Source organism: Orycteropus afer, unplaced genomic scaffold (assembly GCF_000298275.1).
Source record: "Orycteropus afer afer isolate SDZICR_OR568_19922 unplaced genomic scaffold, OryAfe1.0 scaffold00049, whole genome shotgun sequence".
Classification (NCBI taxonomy): domain Eukaryota; kingdom Metazoa; phylum Chordata; class Mammalia; order Tubulidentata; family Orycteropodidae; genus Orycteropus; species Orycteropus afer.
In genome coordinates this window covers 8,001,800-8,021,131 of record NW_006921636.1, presented here as the reverse complement: position 1 = coordinate 8,021,131, position 19,332 = coordinate 8,001,800, and the positions used below count along the sequence as shown (strand labels likewise).

The following is a 19,332-nucleotide window of genomic DNA, read 5'->3' as shown; positions in this document are numbered from 1 at the left end:
TCTGGTTAGCAGTCAAGCACCTCAGGCACTATGCTACCAGAGCTCTCTAGCCTGCCAAATTTAACAGCATATCAAACAAATCATACACCATGGTTAGGTGGGATTCATACCACAAATGCAAAGATAGTGCAACATAAGAAAATCAATTAATGTAATTCAACACATAAATAAAACTTAAGAATCCCATGATCACCTCAATTGATGCAGAAAAGGCATCTGATAAAATCCAACATCCTTTTCTGATAAAAACTCCCAGAAAACTAGGAAGAGAAGAAAAATTTCTTAATATATTTAAGAGCATAATTAGAAAATCAAAAGCCAACATTATTGGCTTTGTCTTCCCCTTGAAAACAGGTTCAAGACAATGATGCCCACCATCACCACTTTTATTCAATATTGTACTGGAAGTCTTAGAGCAATAAGAAAAGAAAGGGAAATAAAGGGTATCCAACCAAATTGGAACAATATCATTACTATCATATACAGGTAAAATTCTCCTGAAAAATAATTCAAAACCAGTTGTAGGTGCACATTGACAGGGAACTGCCAGAGAGTCAAGTTGGATTCAGAGGAGGATGTGGAATGAGGGATATCATTGCTAATGTCAGATGGATCTTGGCTGAAAGCAGAGAATACCAGAAAGATGTTTACCTGTGCTTTACTGACTATACAAAAGCATTTGACTGTGTGGATCACACCAAATTATGGATAACGTTGTCACAAATGAAAATTCTAGAACACTTCAATCTTTTCTCCATTTATCATGATGCTGCTTATTGTTTCAGTTGTGAGGATTTTCATTTTCTTTTATGTTGAGGTGTAATCTGTACTGCAGACTGTAGTCTTTAATCTTCATCAGTAAATGCTTCAAGTCATCCTCACTTTCTGTAGGCTTATGTTACATATGTTTGGATGTGCAGCATATATATTCATATATAAAATAAAGCACATGGCAGCACAGTTATGGACAGAGCCAAACAGCTCACAGGACTGGGTTACCGGCTTTGAGGCCCTAGGACCATAGTCTCACAAAGCAGCTCAGTCAACTAGCATCACACACTTCATAAAGGCAATGTTCTACGTCGCAGTTTGTTAAGTACCATCAGGGGTCTTAAAACTTGCAGTGGTCATCTAAGATACTACTACTGGTATCTGGTATCTATGCATCTGGAACAAAATAGAAAGAAGGAAACCAAAGGAGAAGCTAGTTTACAGGACCAGTATTCCACACGAACCACAGCCTCCCCTACTTTGAGACCAGAAGTACTAGATGGTACCTGGCAACTACTACTGACCATCCCAACCAAGGACACAAGTCATGGTCCAATACAGAATAGGAAGAAAATATAGAAACTCAAATTGCTAAAAAATGGCCAGACTTAATGGACCGGGAGAGACCACAGGAGCCCCAGAGACTTATCACCCAAGCAAACCTTTCAACTTAGAACTCAAACTACTCCCAGGGGTCACCTATCCATCAAAAGACAGAAAGGCTCATAACATAACTAATATCGCCTACAAATACTGTGCTCCTCTAAGCAATTATCTAAATAAGACCTAAGGCCAACACCTAGACCAATGATGAGATGGTAAGGGGGACAAGGAAGCTAGATTAATGGAAGCAGCACAACCAGAATGGAAATAGTAAGAATGCAGACACATTGTGAAAAGCATGACCAATGTCACTGAATAATATGCATAGAAATTGTTACACGAGAGCCTAATTTGCTATGTCGATTTTCTCCAAGGTTACGATAAACTACTAAAAAAAAAAAAAAAAAGTCACAGATGGGAGGTCAAGAGATGGCCCAGTACCTCTTGGTGCTGACCCTGAAAGACCCACAGAGGTGTCCTAGGGAGCAAGGTTGAAAGCCCAAGTCTCAGCCATTCAATATGTAGAAGGGTAAAGAAGGGAGGACAGGCACTGCCTGGGTTGAGCAGTGGTGCCGCTAATCCTGAGGCAAATGCAGCTGCCCTGAGCCCCGGTCCAGGCGTGTCCCCCACACTGTGCTGCAAGACGTCCCTCCCTTCCCCACCTGCCAGATAAAGCCATCCATCCCAGGAGGCTGTTCTCAAACCTCAAGTGTTTCTGCAACTTTCTACATGCATGTTCCATCTCTGTGATTTTTGTCCTCTCCACATGCCAACCAAACAATCGATCGTTTTCCCTAAATTGGCTTGCCTTTTTACTGAGGTAATCACATTCAAAACTTGCCATCACACCTGTCAACAGAAAACAGGTAGCATTTGCCTCAACTGGAAGGGAGAAGCATAGTATTTAAAATAGAAAATGTCTCCGCTGTACCTACATCCACTGTCCAACCACGTCTCACCACCCCCTCTGCTCCCCAGCTGGGCCTCCTTACTTTGACCTTTGCCCCAGCATCCAATCTCCACACGCAGCCATGGGGAGTCTGTCAGAACCTCACTTCTGCTCAGAAACTTCCAGTGCCTCTCCATGGGTCCTCCCAGTGGACACAAGGTTGGGTGGGACCTGGGGCCCCACTGCTTAGGCAAACTTATCGTCTACCCTTCCTGCTCACTGTGTCCTAGCCACACTGGCTTCCTCAATGTTCCTCATGTTCCTAGACATGGTTCCACCTCAGGACCTTGCTGTCCCCCCTTGGCCTAGAGTGCTCTTCCTCCAGATAACACCTTGACTTCCTCCCTCACTCCCCCAAGTCTTCACCTCAATTCTCAGTGGAGCCTTCCCTAACGACCATCCTTCCACATGCCTCATGCCCTGTCCCAGCTTGACATTTTTGCTTCACACTTACACCAACTGGTTCTTGTGTATTTCACTTCTTCATCTGTTAATATGTTAATATGAAACATATTATCTGTCTCCTCCATCCCCAACTAGACCCTGAGATCTAAGAAGGTAGAAATGGTATCCATCCCAATACTACTCTATCCTCAGAGCCTGAAACACCACTCAGCACACAGTGGGTACTCATCAAATATCTGTGGAATGAATGAAGGAACCCAGCATTTTGCAACAAGCTGCCAGCAGCAGGTCCTATCTACAGGGAACTAGGACAGTCTGTGTCCCACCACCACCACCACCACTACCATCCCCAGGCCTCTGGCAACTCTTCAGTGAGAGGAAGTTTGGCCAGCCACCTGCCCCTGGGGACACTTACTCTTTGGCCTTGGTGGCCACTAGGAGGCGCAGTGGGCGGCGGGAGCAGAAAGACTGGTTGAGGATGGACTCCACCTCTGAGAAGGGCCGCAGGAACACCAGGTCCTCGTTGATGGAGTAGACCTTCCTCCCCACGTGCAGGCCCGCCATCTTGGTGGGTGGCATTGGAGAAACATGCACACCAAGTTACTAACTTCCTTTCTTCCTCACTAGGAAACCTCGAATATATTCAGGCAGCATGACGCAACACAGGGAGCAAGCATGACCAGGGTAGGCCCACCATGACAATCCTGACCCTGTGTGTTAACTGGTTAAAGGGTGCACGCGAGGCACAATTCTAGCCAATCAGCTATCAAGCAAAGCCTGCTGGAGGGCCTAATGTGAAAGATGTTTTTCCTTGAGGAGAAACTCTCTAGTATGGCCTAATGTGTGAGGACACAAAGCATCAAACTGGGGCAGTCATCTTGTGACCATGGGAGGTTGGCCATGAAAACTGAGACGATACCAGCCCCGAACCAAGATTTCTTTGCCACCACTTTGTCATTAGGAAAATAAAGCTCTACTGTTTCAGCCACCATGAGGTGAGTGTGTGGCTGCTTGCAGCCAAAAGCATTCCTATTTGCTGCAAGGAAGCCAGCTGTACCTGGACAACATGGTGGCTGCATCTCCCTTCACCCTTCCTGGGAGATGCTGAGAGGACATGAGGCAGAGGACCTGGTGCTGACCTGCCTGGGCTTTCCTGAGCAACTTGTGTACATACGAGAGCAACAGTCTTAGTCAAGCCACTGTTAGTTGGTGTTTTCCTCTACCACCAAAAGCCAAATCCAAACCTGTTGCCATCAAGTTAATTTCTACTCATAGTAACGCTATGTGACAGAATAGAACTGCCCAGTAGGGTGCCCTAAGGCACTTGACTGCTCACCAGAAAGCTGGAGGTTCAAACCCACCAGCCACTCCTTGGAAGGAAGACTGGGAAATCTACTTCCACAGAGATACAGCTTTTGGGAACCCAAGGAGGGGATAGTCACTATAAGTCAGAACCGACTCAATGGCAGCGAGTTTGTTTTTTTTTTTTTTTTTTTTAATTTCAACAGGAGCAAATTTTCTCACACAGAATGGCTGGTGGGTTAGAACAGCTGACCTTTTGGTTAGCAGCTGAGTACTTCACCACTGTGCCATCCAGGGTCTTTATTCCATTATCACAAAACCAAAAAACCAAACTCGCTACCATTGAGTCGACGTTGACTCATAGGAACCCCCAAGGCAGTAAATCTTTATGGAGGTAAGTTGCCCTGTCTTCCTTAAATGGAGTGGCTGGTGGGTTTGAACCACCAACCTTCTAGTTAGCTGTCGAATGCCTTAGGCACTATGCCACCAGGGCTCCTTTCTATCATCACCACTAAACCAAAACCAAACTCACTGCTGTTGAGTTGGATCCAACTCATAGCAACCCCTCCATGGGTTTCCAAGGCGGTATCACTACGAAGTAGATTGCCCAACCTTCCTTCCGAGGAGTGGCTGGTGGGTTTGAACCGCCAGCCTTCTGGTCACAGTTGAACCTAAATCCTAACTGATTCAGAAGCCTTCTGCTTTTTTGCTTGTCCTCCCCACAGGGCCCAGGAGAGGGAGCTGGTGGAACACGCTAGGAGAGCAGTCCTGAGCAGCGGGGCTCTATCCCAGCTCCCCCTGCAGCTGCAGACAAGCGGGTCCTAGACTCAGTTTCTCCACCAAGGGGAAGGAGAAAAGGGGAACAGCTGACATTCCAGGATTTGCTGAGCTGGTCTGTCTGCCTCGGGACCCTAAGAGGACCCTTCAAGGAATGTTGAGAGGGACCTTCTGCTCTGCCACCTGCAGGCAGCCCCAGCTGGAGCGTTCTATTCCCCTGCCCTTAGAGGCTCACCTCAGCCAGTGAGCCCCTCTCGACCGACTTCACCACCACAGCCTTGTTCTTCTCCTCGATCTCAAAGCCGTAGTCCTCTTCCTGAGGCAAGATCTGCAGGTCCAAGGCAAGAGGGATCAGCCACATCATACCCACCCCGGACTGTGACCCTGGCAACTCTGTATGCCTCAGACCGACCAAAGGGTAGAGAGGGAAGGGCCTACAGGGAAGCCAACAGTGCCTGGCCCATAGCAAGTGCCCAATACACGCCTGTCAAATGAGGACATGCCACCTGGCTCTCACCATGACCTATGACTGATTACATGTTGGTTTACTTTTCACTGTCTCTCTTCCTACCTACTGGCATACACTGAACCAAAAAAAAAAAAAACCAAACTCACTGCCATCAAGTCGATTCTGACTCATAGTGACTCCCTCCTCAGGTTTCCAAGGGAGTATCTCTACGGAAGTAGATTGCCCAGTCTTCCTTCTGAGGAGTGGCTGATGGGTTTGAACTGCCATGCTTCTGCTTAGCAGTCAAATGCATTAGGCACTATGCCACCAGAGCTCCTTTACACCTTACACTAGGTGCTCAGTAAATATTTACTGACTGAATGAATGAATGAAATTGGACCAAAGGAGCCGAGCCACCAAGGATGTGGGTCTAGGAAGGAAGCTGAGTGGGAGGGAGTCCTCCCCACAGCACAGTGGCAGGTAGTTGAGCGATTTAACCACTGCACCACCAGAGCTCCTTTCTTGCACGAAAGTAAGGTTAAATAAGAACCATATGCACCTATTCTAACTTACCTACAAATTCTCAAAGACCCACGAAGGGCTCTTGTTTATAACCCCAGGGACTCTGCATTGCAACACCTAAGAGAAGTTGAGCTTCTCTCTTGATTGGCTACTGTGGGCCAGGCATTAAGATGAGGGCTGGTCAGCAAGCATAGGAACAGGTTTGTTGGGCTACACTGGTGAAATATCTGAACAGGCTGGTAAATGTTCCACCCTAAATAACTGTATGGCAACTGAACACGGACAGGAGGCCAGGCTGACTTTAGTCACACGGTACATGGGCTGAGGGATTTCAGGACTTCACAGTGTCAGCTGGGGATGCGGGAGGGAGCGGGGAGATGGAAAGGACAGGGAAGGGGCGCCCAGTAAGCCCAATCTCTTCCAGGAAGAGGGCTGCTGTTGCTGCTGTTGTTGTGTGCTATCGAGTTCACTCCAACTCATAGTGACTACATGTGACAGAGCAGAACTGTCCCATAGGGTTTTCTTTACAGAAGCAGGGAACCAGGTCTTTCTCCCATGGAGCCACTGGTGGGTTTGAACCATCAACCTTTAGGTTAGCCAAGCATTGAACTGTTGTACCACCAGGACTCCTGGGAAGATCCCTGGCTGATAAACAGACCTGGTCTCTTGACAGTGTCTCCACCTATCTTCCAGAATCCCCCATACTCTTTGGTGCCCAAAGCTGAGCCTCTTCTCTGGCTACAACCCAAAGGCCAGCCAGCTCAGCTCCCAGGCCTGCAAGTGGGTGTGGGAAGAAGGGCCCAGCAACGAGGCCTTGCTCCTACCAGCAGACGCTTGGCCAGGATGTTCTCCACCAGCTTGAAGTCATTGCGAAGTTGTTTGTTCTTGTTGCTGGTCCCCTCCATCTCCTCGTCAGCATGGAAGCGGAAGTACTGGGACTCATCCTTGAACTCGCTCTTCTCTAGCACTGCAAGCCGCACACAGACAAGCACGAGGTCAGGCTCACATGGGAACATTTCAGTAGTTTGCCAACTGCCAGCCAGGGGCTGGAACCAGCACCTAGACAAGTTTGGTTTGGCCAGCACAGTGGTTTATTAAAAAAGGAATTGTGGGCCAACACAAACATATTAGGATAGTTCATATAAACATGTGACTTTCTGACTTCTCTTGAAAAATCTGAGATTGTACCACCTGCTATAAAGCTGTATTGCAAATCTATAGTAACAAAAACCAGTGGGGAACTGGAGCAGAAACAGATAAACAGCTGGTGGGAGAGAGGAAATATCACATAACCCATGTGCTTATGGGAACTTAGTACATGACAGATGATGAATGATCACATGGAGTGCTCCACAGATGGTGCAGGAAAAACTGGCTCACTCAGGGGAAAAGAACAAAACTGTATCCCTATCTCACACCATATACAACAATAAACTCCTGATGGATTAAAGACCTAAATATGAACGTTAAAACTAAAGCTAATTACACAGAACACAGGACAGTATCTTTTGTCCTAGGATGGAAAAGCCAAAGCCAAAAACCAAATCCACTGCCATCAAGTCAATTCTGACTCATAGTGACCCCATAGTACAGGACAGAACTGCCCCACAGGGTTTCCAAGGCTATAATAAAACTTTACGGAAGTAGATTGTCTTATCTTCCCAGAGAGTGCCTGGCAGGTTCAAAACTTTGACCTTTTGGTTAGTGACCAAATGCCTTAACTACTCTACCCAGAGTTCCTAGAATCAAAAAGGGACCCTAATGAGGTGCTCTAGCCTAGCGGAGAGGCACACTGTGGCCCCTCAAGCCAAATCCAGCCCATGACCTGTTTCCATAAATATAGTTTGCTGGAACACAGCCATGCTAATTCGTTTACCCATTATCTATGATTGCTTTCGTGCCATGAGGACAGAGCTGAATAGCTGTGACAGAGATGTCTGGTCCACAAAGCCCACAGTGTTTACTATCTGGTCCTTCACAGAAAAAGTTTGCCAACCCCTGTTCTAGGATAAGCCAGGAAAATGAGTGAAAATAACCTGGAACAACCAATACGTTATCTGATCCCTGTGGATTCCAATTTAACTAAACACCTACTAGTGCCAGGCACAGGGTGAACCCAAGGCTAAGTTCATTTGTTCCTTAGACAAGGACGGATTTGCTATACCTATTTTACAGATGGGGAGACCAAGGTCCAAAAAGGTTAAATAAGCTGCCCAAGGTCACAGAGCCAGGAAGGAGGTGGCAGAACCGCCCTCATCTGGCCTTCTCCTTTTCACCGTTGCCTGGCCTGGCTAGTTAGACAGAAGCAGGGATGAACATAACAGCCAAAGGAGGAAACAGAGGCTCAGTGAAGTAAAGCCTGCGTCTGAGGTCAGCAGTCCGGACAGAAGAATATCAGCTGCTTTAGCAGCGACCTGTCCCGTAATCCCTGAAGACAGGCCTTTTAGTGCTTTGGTGACTAAACGAAATGCTGCCTGAGGCCTTTCTTTCTCCCCCTTCATCTCCTAGGGGCCTCCACCTGCTCTGAGTGTCTTTCTCAGGCCTCCCAGTTACCTCCTTGGGGAAAACAAGCACAGAAATGGCTGCCTTCCCCAGAGCTGGGTGCCAGGTCTCTAGGGGCCGCGGGCTTCGCTTGCAGCATAAACATGAGTTAAAAGATTCAAGGGCTGGGCGTGGGAAGCACACCGCTGTGTTTTGGCTGAAAGGTTTGAGGAAAACAGCACAGACTCCCTGAAGTCTAAGTTCAGCAGGGTGAGGTCCGACCTTTCACATCTTTGCGACAAGTCGTCTGCTCTTGGGCTTTGTAGGATGTACACCTGTTCAAATCCCAGTTCAGCCACTTACTACCTTCATGCCCTTTAGCCTCTGTGAGCTGCAGTTTCATCTATGGGGATAATAAGCCGACCTCCCAAGATGGCTTTGAGGATTCAGTGGGGAACCTCAAAAAAAAAAAAAAAACAAACTCACTGCCATCGGGTCAGATCTGACTCATAGGGACCCTTCCTTGGGTTTCCGAGGTGGTATCTCTACGGAAGTAGATTGCCCAGTCTTCCTTCTGAGGAGTGGCTGGTGGGTCTGAACCACCTTCTGGTTTCAGCAGTCAAATGCCTTAGGCACGATGCTACCAGAGCTCCAGTTTCCCTGTATGTGGCTAAAGTGAGGGCACCTTGGGGCCCTCTGAGCTCAGCTCGGACGTGGTGGGAGGTGTGGCGGGAGGTCCTGGAGACCCAGCCCCACCTTCCTCAGCCCTACCCTGCGTTTTGCTGCAGCCCCAACCCTAGGATTTCAGCCTTTCCTGTTTTAGACAATTTTTGAGTTCGTGGCAGGGGATGGGGTGCAGGGCCCACACCCTGCAATTTCTCTCCCCTAGGGGCTCTGAGGGCGTCAGCACTGCTTGGGACTTGCCCCCTGCGGAATTTTCTCAGCCAGCAGCCTTCCCGGAATAGCAGCTGGGTGGACTTCTCATTACTGTCACCCACAAATGAGAGGTTCTGCCCAGCTGACTGGTGGGAGGGACAAACTGAGGGGGCGCCATGGGGAACAGAGAAGCTTCTGGGAACCTTAAGACTCTGGTGAGAGTGGGGAGGTCAAGGTCACTGTCGGCTGAGCTGGCCCTGCCCACCTCAGCTGGGGCTGTCTAACCTCCAGGACCACTAGGTGGCTGAGCTCAGAGGACAAGGTAGTAGCAGGGCCTCAGTGGAAAGAGGGAGGAAGCTGGGGCCCCAAGAGGAGCCTGGCCTTAGTAAGAGTAGCTGGACAGGCCCTGAACCAAATCTGTTGGCTACAAGGGAGATGGACCTGACGACTTTTCAGGCCACTCTCTCAGCCAGCAGTTAGACTAGGGGCTGAAACACTATAGCCCCTACCTAATTCTGTAAATAAAGTTTTATTGCAACACAGCAACACCCATTCATTGACACATCGCCTTTAGTTGCTTCTGGGCTACGATGGAGCTGAGCAGCTGCACAGACCACATGGCCCACATGAGAGAGAAGTGATTTACCTGAGGGGCTGCTGTTGGGGTTGGGTGCCACTGAGTCAATTCCAACTCATAGCAACGCCGTGTGAGGGCAAGGCCAGCAAAAGTGAATGAATGTCCGAGGAAGGGTCTAGCCTGGCTTCCTCCCTCTCGCATTCACAACCCACTCCACGTGGAAACCCATGGGCCCCTACTGCCCACATCAGAGGCCACGTCCAATCCAGGCAGAAGGGCACAGGAAGTCCAATTTGACCTCAATTCCGATCCATGCTCTACCATCTTGGTCCCCACCTGAAGTGACCTCTCAATCCACGCAGAACAGGGGAGGGACCCACGAGCTGCCCATTCTCCACAGTCTCCAGAGCCACAGACCCAGCTTCCGGCCCAGCTTTCCCCACCAGCATGCTGCGCAGCCTCCACCCCTCACTTGCTCTCTCCAGGCCTCGGTTTCCCTTCCCTGGGTCCCTGCCAGCTCTCCTGTACTAGGATGGTCATCCCAGGCAGGCGAGGCCCCTGGGAAGCAGGTCTGGGAAGCAAGTGCATTACCGTGGTGCATAAAGCCGTTGTTACACAGTCCCACGCCAAGTGCCACCGCCTCCTCTCGCGTCTGGCAGTCTCCCTGGAATAAATCAAGAAGGCATTAGATGGACCAGCATCTGAAAAGCCCACAACCCAGGATGCAGGCTCCACAAGGGTGGGGACTTTTCTCTGTTCTGATTACTGTACTATCCCCAAATGTGCTTGTGATTACTACTAGCAGAACCCAAACAAGGAAACTATTTAGTTGTATGTGTGATGAATGCTAAAAGGAACAATGGAGATTTTAAGTGGCAGACACTGTGGGTTGCCTAGAAACCGCCACTGGGGCATCCCTCCCCAGCAGTAAAATCTGGCAATGTTGCAGACAAAGCCTCTATCTATAAAACTACATTTCCCAGACTCCCTTGTAGCCAGAGGTGACCAGTCAGATATAAGCAGAAATCATTTGTACTGAGATCTGGCAAAATTCCCTTTGCCCATGGCCCTTCCTTTCTCTTCCTTCTGCCTGGAACAAAGATGTGATGGCTGGAGCTCCTGAAGTCATCCTAGACCACTATGTGACCGTGAGGATGGGACATACATGATAAGGATGGCAGAGCTGAAAGAATGGCAGAGGGAGTCAGGTCTGCGATGATATCAAGGGGCTGCCCTACCCGTTCTGAGGCTTCTATCATGTAAGAGAAACATAAGCACCTAATCTGTTTCAAAGGAGCCCTGGAGTGCACTTTTGGCTTTTAGCTTTTGGCTGCTAACCAAAAGGTCAGTGGTTCAAACCTACCCAACAGCTCTGTGACAAAAGATCTGGCAATGTGCTTCTGTAAAGATTACAGTCTAGAAAACACTATGGGGCAGTTCCACTCTGTTACATGGAGTTACTATGAGAAGGAATCGAGGAACCGACTTGAGGGTGCCCAACAACTTGTTTCCGTCTCTGTAGTTGGGTCCCTGATATTAGGAATCAAATTGAATTCATAACTGACCCAGTTCCAGCCAATGAGGCATCCAGGGAAGCCTACCAGAGGCTTCTGGAAAACATGTCCCTCCCTGATGAACAGGAAAAGCAGTTCCACCCTCCCTGCCTGGGGCAAAGTCAGGAAGTGAGGCGTGGGGCTGTGGTGGCCATCTTATAACCAAGATGGCTGACTCTGCTGAGGTACAGAGGATGGTGGCCTGAAGAATGCAAGACTCCTGGGTCCTCAAGGACATCACTGAGTCCATACACCAGCCTTGAAACTACCTACTTCCATACTTCTTAAGATGTGGTATGGTTATCTGTTTAAGGCATTGTTGAGTTGGGATTTCTGCTCTTGCATGTAAAAACGTTTCAAGCTGATACAAATGAACCCCGGGGAAAATGGTGCATGTTAGGGCTTCTGGTTGGAAGTGACATCCAATCAGAAATCTGAAGAATGAACCAGAGTGGTCAGTGTGGTGGGCCTCTGTTGGTTCTGCCTTTGAGGCCAGTGCTCCCATGTCAGATGCAGTCTTATAGGACGGTCCATCGGAGCTCACCGCCCTCCCTGGCCAGGTATGCACGCAGGATCTAAGCTAGGCCAAAAGGACACTTCCTGCTCAGGAGCATCTGCTTGAGTGGAGGAGCTCAAAGACAGAGAGCAGTTGGTGCTGAGTCTCCCCAGTGGCAGTGCTCCGAAGTCCTGCTTCCCTGGTTCTGGCTTCTGAAAAGCTGGCATTTCAGGGAGCCTGCCCTCAAAGGCCTGGCTCCTTGGTCTCCCCTGGGCTCTGTGAATGCTCCAAACCCTCCCAATAAGTCATCTTCTTATTGTTCTTCTTAAATAAGCCAGAGACTGTTTCTGTTGCTGGCGACCCAAATAATCTCAATACATCCAGGCAAAGTGTGTGAGCTGTGGGGGAGGTGTTGTTAGGCATGGGGGCAACACAGGCGAAAGTGTAGGGTGGGGAGAGAAGAAACCACGGCTGGCCAGGAGAGGTGACCTAGAGGTCAGCTCCACAAGGACAAGGACCTCCATCTTCCGTGTTCACTGCTGAGTCCCCAGGGCCTGGCCCACAGTTGTAGTTGCCACCAAGTGGGCTCCACTCATGGTGACCTCACATGTAACAGAATGGCATGCTGCCTGGTCCTGTGCCATCTTGTAATCACTGGTGTCTCGCAGCCCATCGTTGCAGCATCTTGTTAATCCACCTCATCAAGGGTTTCCCTCGTCTTCCCTGTCCCACTACCAAACACGATGTTCTTCGCTAGCCGCTGGTCTTTGCTGGTGCTGTATCCAAAATTTCTTCTAAGACTCATTTCTTCATTCTGGGAGCCTGCAATATATTCAGTATTTTTCACTAACAAAGCCATAGTTCAAACACAACAGTCTTCTCCAGTCTTCCTTATTCACTGTCCAGCTTTCACATGCATATGAGGCGATTGCAAATGCCCCCGGATTGCATCAGATGCTCCTTATAGCAGGTGCTCAATAAACATTTCTTGAATGAATGAAGGTGTTGCAGCAGGGACCAAAGCCTGCAGGAGCTTGTGGCCAGGTAACAAGCAGCAACTCCGTCCGGAGGGCCACCGGGTGAGCCAGTCTCTCATTTAAAGGACTTGAAATGTGAGACGTCCTGAGAGGCGCCCACCTGCCATGAGCCGGGACAGGGGCCCTGACTATCCCTCCTTCCTCCTCAGCAGCCCAGGGGGTTGAGAAGGGGATTTCCTGATAAAGAAGAAATGAATGCCATTTGGAAGCTGCAGGGCTCAGCTGCCTAGGCTGGCACTTAGACCCAGACTAGAGGGCCTATGGCAGCCGTTGGCTGTATTTCACTACACGGGCCATACCAGCTAACTCAAGGCAGGACAAATCTCTCTCCTGAGACACAAGGCCAGTGGCTGGAGGGCCAGCATGCTTGGCATCTTGCCAGGGGAGGCGGCCCCAGCTGTGAGGAGCCGGCAGGGAAGGAGGCTGGACCCAGTGGGCAGCAGGCCCACTCTGTGGCCTGGGAGGCCCAGCAGGGTCTAGAGCCCACCTGGCTTTCTGAGGCACTCATAACCTGGGCTCCCTGCCTTTCTCCCCAATCTCCCTGTCCAAGGGCTCTGGGAGGACTAACGGAAAGGCTCCAAAAGTTAGAACAGCGGGGATTCTCAGGTTAACATGCCTGGGCTATTGCCAGAGTGAAACACGGCCCTGGACGCACCACTCCCGCCAGCTGTGGGGAACCACAAGTCAGCAAAGGCAGCATTCCCTCCCTTCCCTGAGAAGGCCACACAGACACTGCTCTAGGGCCCACACGTCCGGGCCACCTCACCAGCCACACTGCCCGCCGCATCTGCCCCAATGGCCTACTCACCGTGACAATCCAGCCACGCTGGCTTCCTGGCCGCTCCTTCCACACCATACACGGCCCCACATCAGGGCCTTGGTGCCTGGAATGTCCCTCTCCCAGCTCTTCAGGTCTCAGTGTCTGTGTCACCTTCTCAGAGAGGCCTTTCCCTAATGACTCCAGTGTTGCTCCTAACTCCCTGCCACTCATTCCCCCAACAAACACCCATCTAGCCACATGCTCTCATCACCCTGTGTGATAACCACATGGTGTCTGTCACAATCTGAAACTAACTCATGCGTTTGTTTAGTTTAAGTTCTGTCTCCCCTCCTAGAGTGTCAGCTCCCTGTGGCAGGCAGTGTCTGCCATGTTCACTGTGTCCCCACTTGAAACACAGCATCTATACTTGGAGGGACACAATAAATACTTGAATGAGTGAGTGAAGGTGGGAAACCAGACTTGCAGACTGACTCTGGACTAAGCCGCGGGTAGAGAGACTTTAGTCTCCCTAAGCCTCGGTTTCCTGCTCTCAATGAAGCAGGAACAATCGCACCCGCCCCTCAGAGGCCTCTGAGGACCAGGTGGGCTGCTCCTGGCGAGACTCTTACCCCTGTGCCTGGCACGCAGAGAGCACTTCTCGCTTTAACTTCTTGCCAGGAAACCACCTAGGGATGGAGGTGCCAGAGGCAAAGCGGAGAGGGGAAATGCAACACAGTGGGGCGTTCCTTCACATAGCGTGCCTCAGACTACTTGGCCCGTCATTTCTGACACCCCATGGAACGCTCATGGTGGCCCCTTGCTCACCATGTGCTGGGCATCACACAGCCTCATCCAGTCTTCACCATCACCCTGGGAGGCCAACCACTCTGATCAATTCAAATTGACAGAAATTTAAGCACCAAGGGGCTTGGCAGCTTGCCCAAGTGTACAGTGAATGGAGGCCTTTCAGGGATGAAGGGCCCTTCCCATCCCCATGTTACAGAAAGGGAACCTGAGGCTTGGAGAGGACAGGCTGGCTGTCCCAGGTTGCAGCTAGGGCTCCTGTTCCTGTTTATCCTTTGTTTCCTCTGTGGTACCTTGAGCTGTTGTCCCCTACACTCCCAGGCCTCTGCTTGCTCCCACCTGGCCCCTTTCTGCCATGCTGAAAATCTGCCACCATCAGCACCCACCCGGGGTGGGCACCCGGGGTCAGCGGGGCAGCACTCTGGACATGTTTCTGCCAAGCCAGCACCACATATTACCCATCTGTGCCCTCCTGCACCTGGCTCCTTGGCCTGTCCCCTGCTGTCTCCTGCCCCAGCTCACTGACCCCTTGGCTCCTTCCCAGTCCAGGCATCTCAGACATAAGGGCACAGAGCAGAGAGGTCACAGAGTGACTCTGGGGCCGGATTTTAGCTCTGCCACTTACTGGCTGTGGCCATGGGCAATTCTCTAATTTTGCTAGTTTCACTTCCTGTGTGCACTTTATTTTCTCAGCCCTGTCTTCTCCAAGGCATCACTACCCCGAGTGATGCCCCTGATCAGCTGTCATCAGGGCCCGCACCAAACCAAAGCTCTGCCATCGGGCCAATTCTGACTCACAGTGACCCCACAGGACAGAGCAGAACTGCCCCATTGAGTTTCCAAGGCTGTAAATGTTTACAGAAGCAAACTGTAATATCTCTCTCCTGCAGAGCAGCTGGGAGGTTCAAAGCACTGACCTTTCAGTTAACAGCCTAATGTTTAACCACTGCACCACCCAGGCTCCTGTCATTAATACAGAGGTATTATGATTATTATTCCTGTTATTATCATTGTCTTCAAGGCATCCTATGGACCCACTCCATGCACACACACACCATCCTGTAGTGAGTGTCCCAGTAACTCTGCCCTAAGCCTTGTTGTTGTTTTTATGTGCCCTCGAGTCGGACCCAACTCATAACGACCCCTCCTTGGGTTTCCGAGGCAGTATCACTATAGAAGAAGATTGGCTCATCTTTCTTCCGAGGAATGGCTGGTGGGTTAGAACTGCCAGCCTTCTGGTTAGCAGTCAAGTGCCTTAGGCACTATGCTACCAGAGCTCCCACCCTAAGTCTTAGTGTCCTCATCAGTGAAATGGAGCTGGAGGGCCAGGAAGTCTGTCTAGAGGGCTGTCCGGGTAGTGGCCGTAAGGTGAACTCACCGCATTCACCTGGACGCCAACAGGGCTAAGAGCAGTATACACCACTGTGAGCCTAGGGAGACGAAGAGGCCAGTCTACCCCTATATAGTCAGGGAAAGGTCTCCCAGGCTGGGACAGGGACAGTAACAATAACACTGTCTTTCATTTCCTGGGTGCCTCAGCAGACCCTGACAGGTCACCACTGTCACCATTGTCACACGCCCATGTTAGGGAAAAGAAACTGAACCTGAGCATGGGAGGTGGGCCCAGAGATGGGAGGTGGCCAAGGGTGGCCTGGGGAGACCCCAGCTGGCTGGCTACCCCAGCAGAGGACACTGCAGGCCTCAGCTGCCCTTGGGGGAAGGGGCGTGCTGGAAGCCAAAACTCTCCCTCTCTCAAAGTAATGACTGAACTGCCCGCAGGGTTGCTCTGAGAACTAAAGGAGGTAACCCACAGCTGATGAGAAAAGAGAACAGGACAGAGCTCATCTACCCAAGAGCTAATGCCCACCATCTCCTGGGAGTTCACAGAACCCTGAATCTCTGGGCAGTGGGGAGGCAACCCCTTCCCCAGGCTCAGGGCGTGCACCCTGAGAATCCTAACGCGTCTCTTGGCAATCCCTGTTCTCTTCCCCAGAGTCCGGTTTCAGGGTACTTGTGGGACCCACCTGGCAATGAGAACTGAAGGAAAGACCCCTGGGGGATCTGTGGGAAGACCTCCTCCCGAGTTAACAGAGTAAGACAACTTTCTTCAATGCCCTGCTGCCTGCCTTTGACCAAAGTCTGTAGATGTGGTGCCTTGTGCTGTGGCAGCCATCTTGAGATGCTGAGGTAACGCATTGTTGATCCCTAGAAACATGAACTCTGGATGCCTAGTTATATGAGAGAAAAACATCTCCACTGAGTGTTAGGTTTCCTATTATATGCAGCCAAAGCATTTTTAACCGAGCCAATCAACGTTTTGTTTTCAAGTACAGAATGATCTAGAAGCCAGAAAAGAAGATGTATCTAAAGAGAAATAACCCTCCTGAACTAAACAATCACATGCTTTCTTCTTGGCTTTCCTGCTAAGGTATAAGGTGGGGATGACTCCTGAAATCTTGTCTTCTTGTAACCAGTCTTCAAGGTCACAGCCTCAGTATCTCACACATACACGCATGCACACGCATATACACGCATGCACACACGCACATACACACAGGGGCACCTTCTTCCCCCGTCCCTGACCCAGATCGGATGGATACCAAATGTCTTTCCATCAGTCCCATGGGAGTCATTCTTCTTTGCCAGCTCCTTCCCTGTGCCCCAGGCCAGGCCGAGGCCCAGGAGGTCTGCTGAAGCAGATGGTGCATTTCCTGGTCAGCTGCAACAGTTTGGTCCCCTTCCTCACGCTGCTTCCACTTGAAGCAGGATGCTGGGAGGGGGGGGACTCAGGGTCCATGGACAATGATTCAGGCTACTCCTGGAACCTTGGGCCAGCACCAGGCTTCCCTGGCAGCGCTGGCCACGAGGTGCCCCCACCCTGTCCCGATGCTAGTTCCCAAAGACAACCACCGCTGGCAATCCCTTCTGCTGGGTCCTCCTCCCACATGCCCCAGTCAGCCCTGAGCCTCCCCCCAAACCTGCTCCCTTCTGCACCCTCCTTGTCTCCATCAACAGCAACTCCACCCTCTCCAGTTACTCTGGATGAAGACCTTGGAGTTGTCCCTGACCCCTCTGTCTCTCACTTCCCACATACCATCCATCCATCAGTAAATCTCATCAGGTCTGGTGATGGATTGAACTATGTGCATCCCAAAATATATGCTGGATTCCTAACCCTACACCTGTGGCTATAATCCCATTTGGAAATAGGGTTTCCTTTGTAATGCTACTTAGGGCACGTGCAGGGTGTGTCTAAAACCTAATCGCCTGAGTGATAAGGAGCCACAGAAACACAGAGGCCAACAAGCACACACTGAGGGGCACAGAGCACACGTGAGGATCGCCAAGGAGCCAAGGGACACTGGGGCCACAGAAGCTGAGACAGGACCTTCCCTCAGTGCCACAGAGAGCCTTCCTCTAGAGCCAGTGCCCTGAGTTCAGACTCCCAGCCTTCTGAACTGTGAGAAAATACATTTCTGTCCTTTAAAGCCACCCCCTTGTGGTATACGTGTTATAGCAGCATTGGGAGACTGAGACACACTACCTGGGAGATATACCCAGAATCCAACCACCTCTCCACCTGCTACACCACAGCCTGTTCTCAGCTACCAGCCTCCCCTGCCTGGAGACTGAAGGGCCTCCTCACTGGCCTCCCTGATGCCAGCTTCCTCTCAGTCCCTCCACAGTCCTCCTCATGCAGTCAGAGGGATCCCCTGAGGACCTCAGCCAGGCATCGGCCATCCTCTGTTAGGAGCTTGCAGTGGTCGAGTCCTGTCAATGGCCTAAAGGCTCCATGTGACTGTCTGCCTGCTAGCTCTCCCAATGGTCCCCGGGTAGTGCAAATAGTCTGTGTTCCACGACTAACCTAAAGGTTGGTGGTTCAAACCCACCCAGGGGTACAGTAGGACCTGCAATCTGCTTCCATAAAACATCACAGCTGAGAAAACCTTATGGAGCACAGTTCTAGTCTACAGCACACAAGGCCACAGTGGGTCGGAACCAAACTGACACCAACAACCAGTTGTTTGGTTTGGGCTCCCCCATCATGCTCTCCCCTCAGCTCCTTGTCCCCACCCCCATCCCGACCTCCCGTCACTCCTGCCACACTGGTCTCCGTTAGCTCCCTCCAGCCTCAGAGCCTTTGAGTTGCTGTCCCTGAATGGAAGGTTCTGTCCCAAATGTTCCCTAGCTCACTCCCAGCTCCTCTGGGTCTCGGCCTAACTGTGCCTTCTCATTAAAGCCCAGCCTGACCAACCTGCGTCACCTGCGCCAACCCTCACCCACTGAAAGGGGCAAACCCCCCTCCTGCTCTCACATACTCTAGCCCCACCCCCACTGTCACCCCCAGCACCAGCTAACACACAAAAACAAGTAACACGTTTAACTCATTTTCTTGTTCATTCAGTGTCTCTCCCACCCCTCAGCCCCCGCCAGCACTTAAGACACAAGAAAACAGGAATTTGTCTGCTGTGTCCCCAGAACGTAAAACAGTAGCATCAGGCGTCCTGATGCTCCAGGAGAGTAAAGCCCACCCCTCCCCAACCCACCCTGGGAAGCCCCATGGTATCCAACCCAAATAGAGCAACTTCCTATGCCCAAGGAGCAATAGTGATTTCCCCCACAGACTGTGATTTCTTCTCTCGTCTTTTTATCCATCCACCCAAAATCCAAGCCAAAATCCAGGGCTTATCCTTGACTCCCACCCTGTCCCCTCAGTCACTCAATCAGTCCACTCTGTCTCCAAGTAAAGGCAGAACTCAGAGACGTGGCGGGTTCGGTTCCAGACCACCGCAATTAAGTGAATACTGCAGTAATGCAAGGCGCATGGGTTTTGTGGTTTCACAGAGTTATGTTTGCAGTATACTGCAGTCTCTTAAAGGAGCTGTGATGGTGCTACAGTTAAAGCCCAAGGCTGCTAACCAAAAGGTCAGCGGTTTGAACCCACCAGCCACTCCAAGGAAGAAAGATGAG

The 19,332-nt window shown here is 50.7% G+C and overlaps 1 protein-coding gene across 1 annotated transcript in view; it reads right to left on the bottom strand.

Moving 5' to 3' along the window:
• The window catches only part of PREX1 (phosphatidylinositol-3,4,5-trisphosphate dependent Rac exchange factor 1), a 254,992-nt gene that overhangs the window by 34,392 nt on the left and 201,268 nt on the right, over window positions 1-19,332 (bottom strand). The window contains exons 15-18 of the mRNA XM_007938333.2: window positions 10,303-10,375; window positions 6,602-6,744; window positions 5,043-5,135; window positions 3,144-3,292 (exon numbers count right to left, since the gene is read on the bottom strand). Coding sequence (XP_007936524.1) covers window positions 3,144-3,292; window positions 5,043-5,135; window positions 6,602-6,744; window positions 10,303-10,375 — 458 coding nt within the window. The remainder of the gene's footprint in view (window positions 1-3,143; window positions 3,293-5,042; window positions 5,136-6,601; window positions 6,745-10,302; window positions 10,376-19,332) is intronic.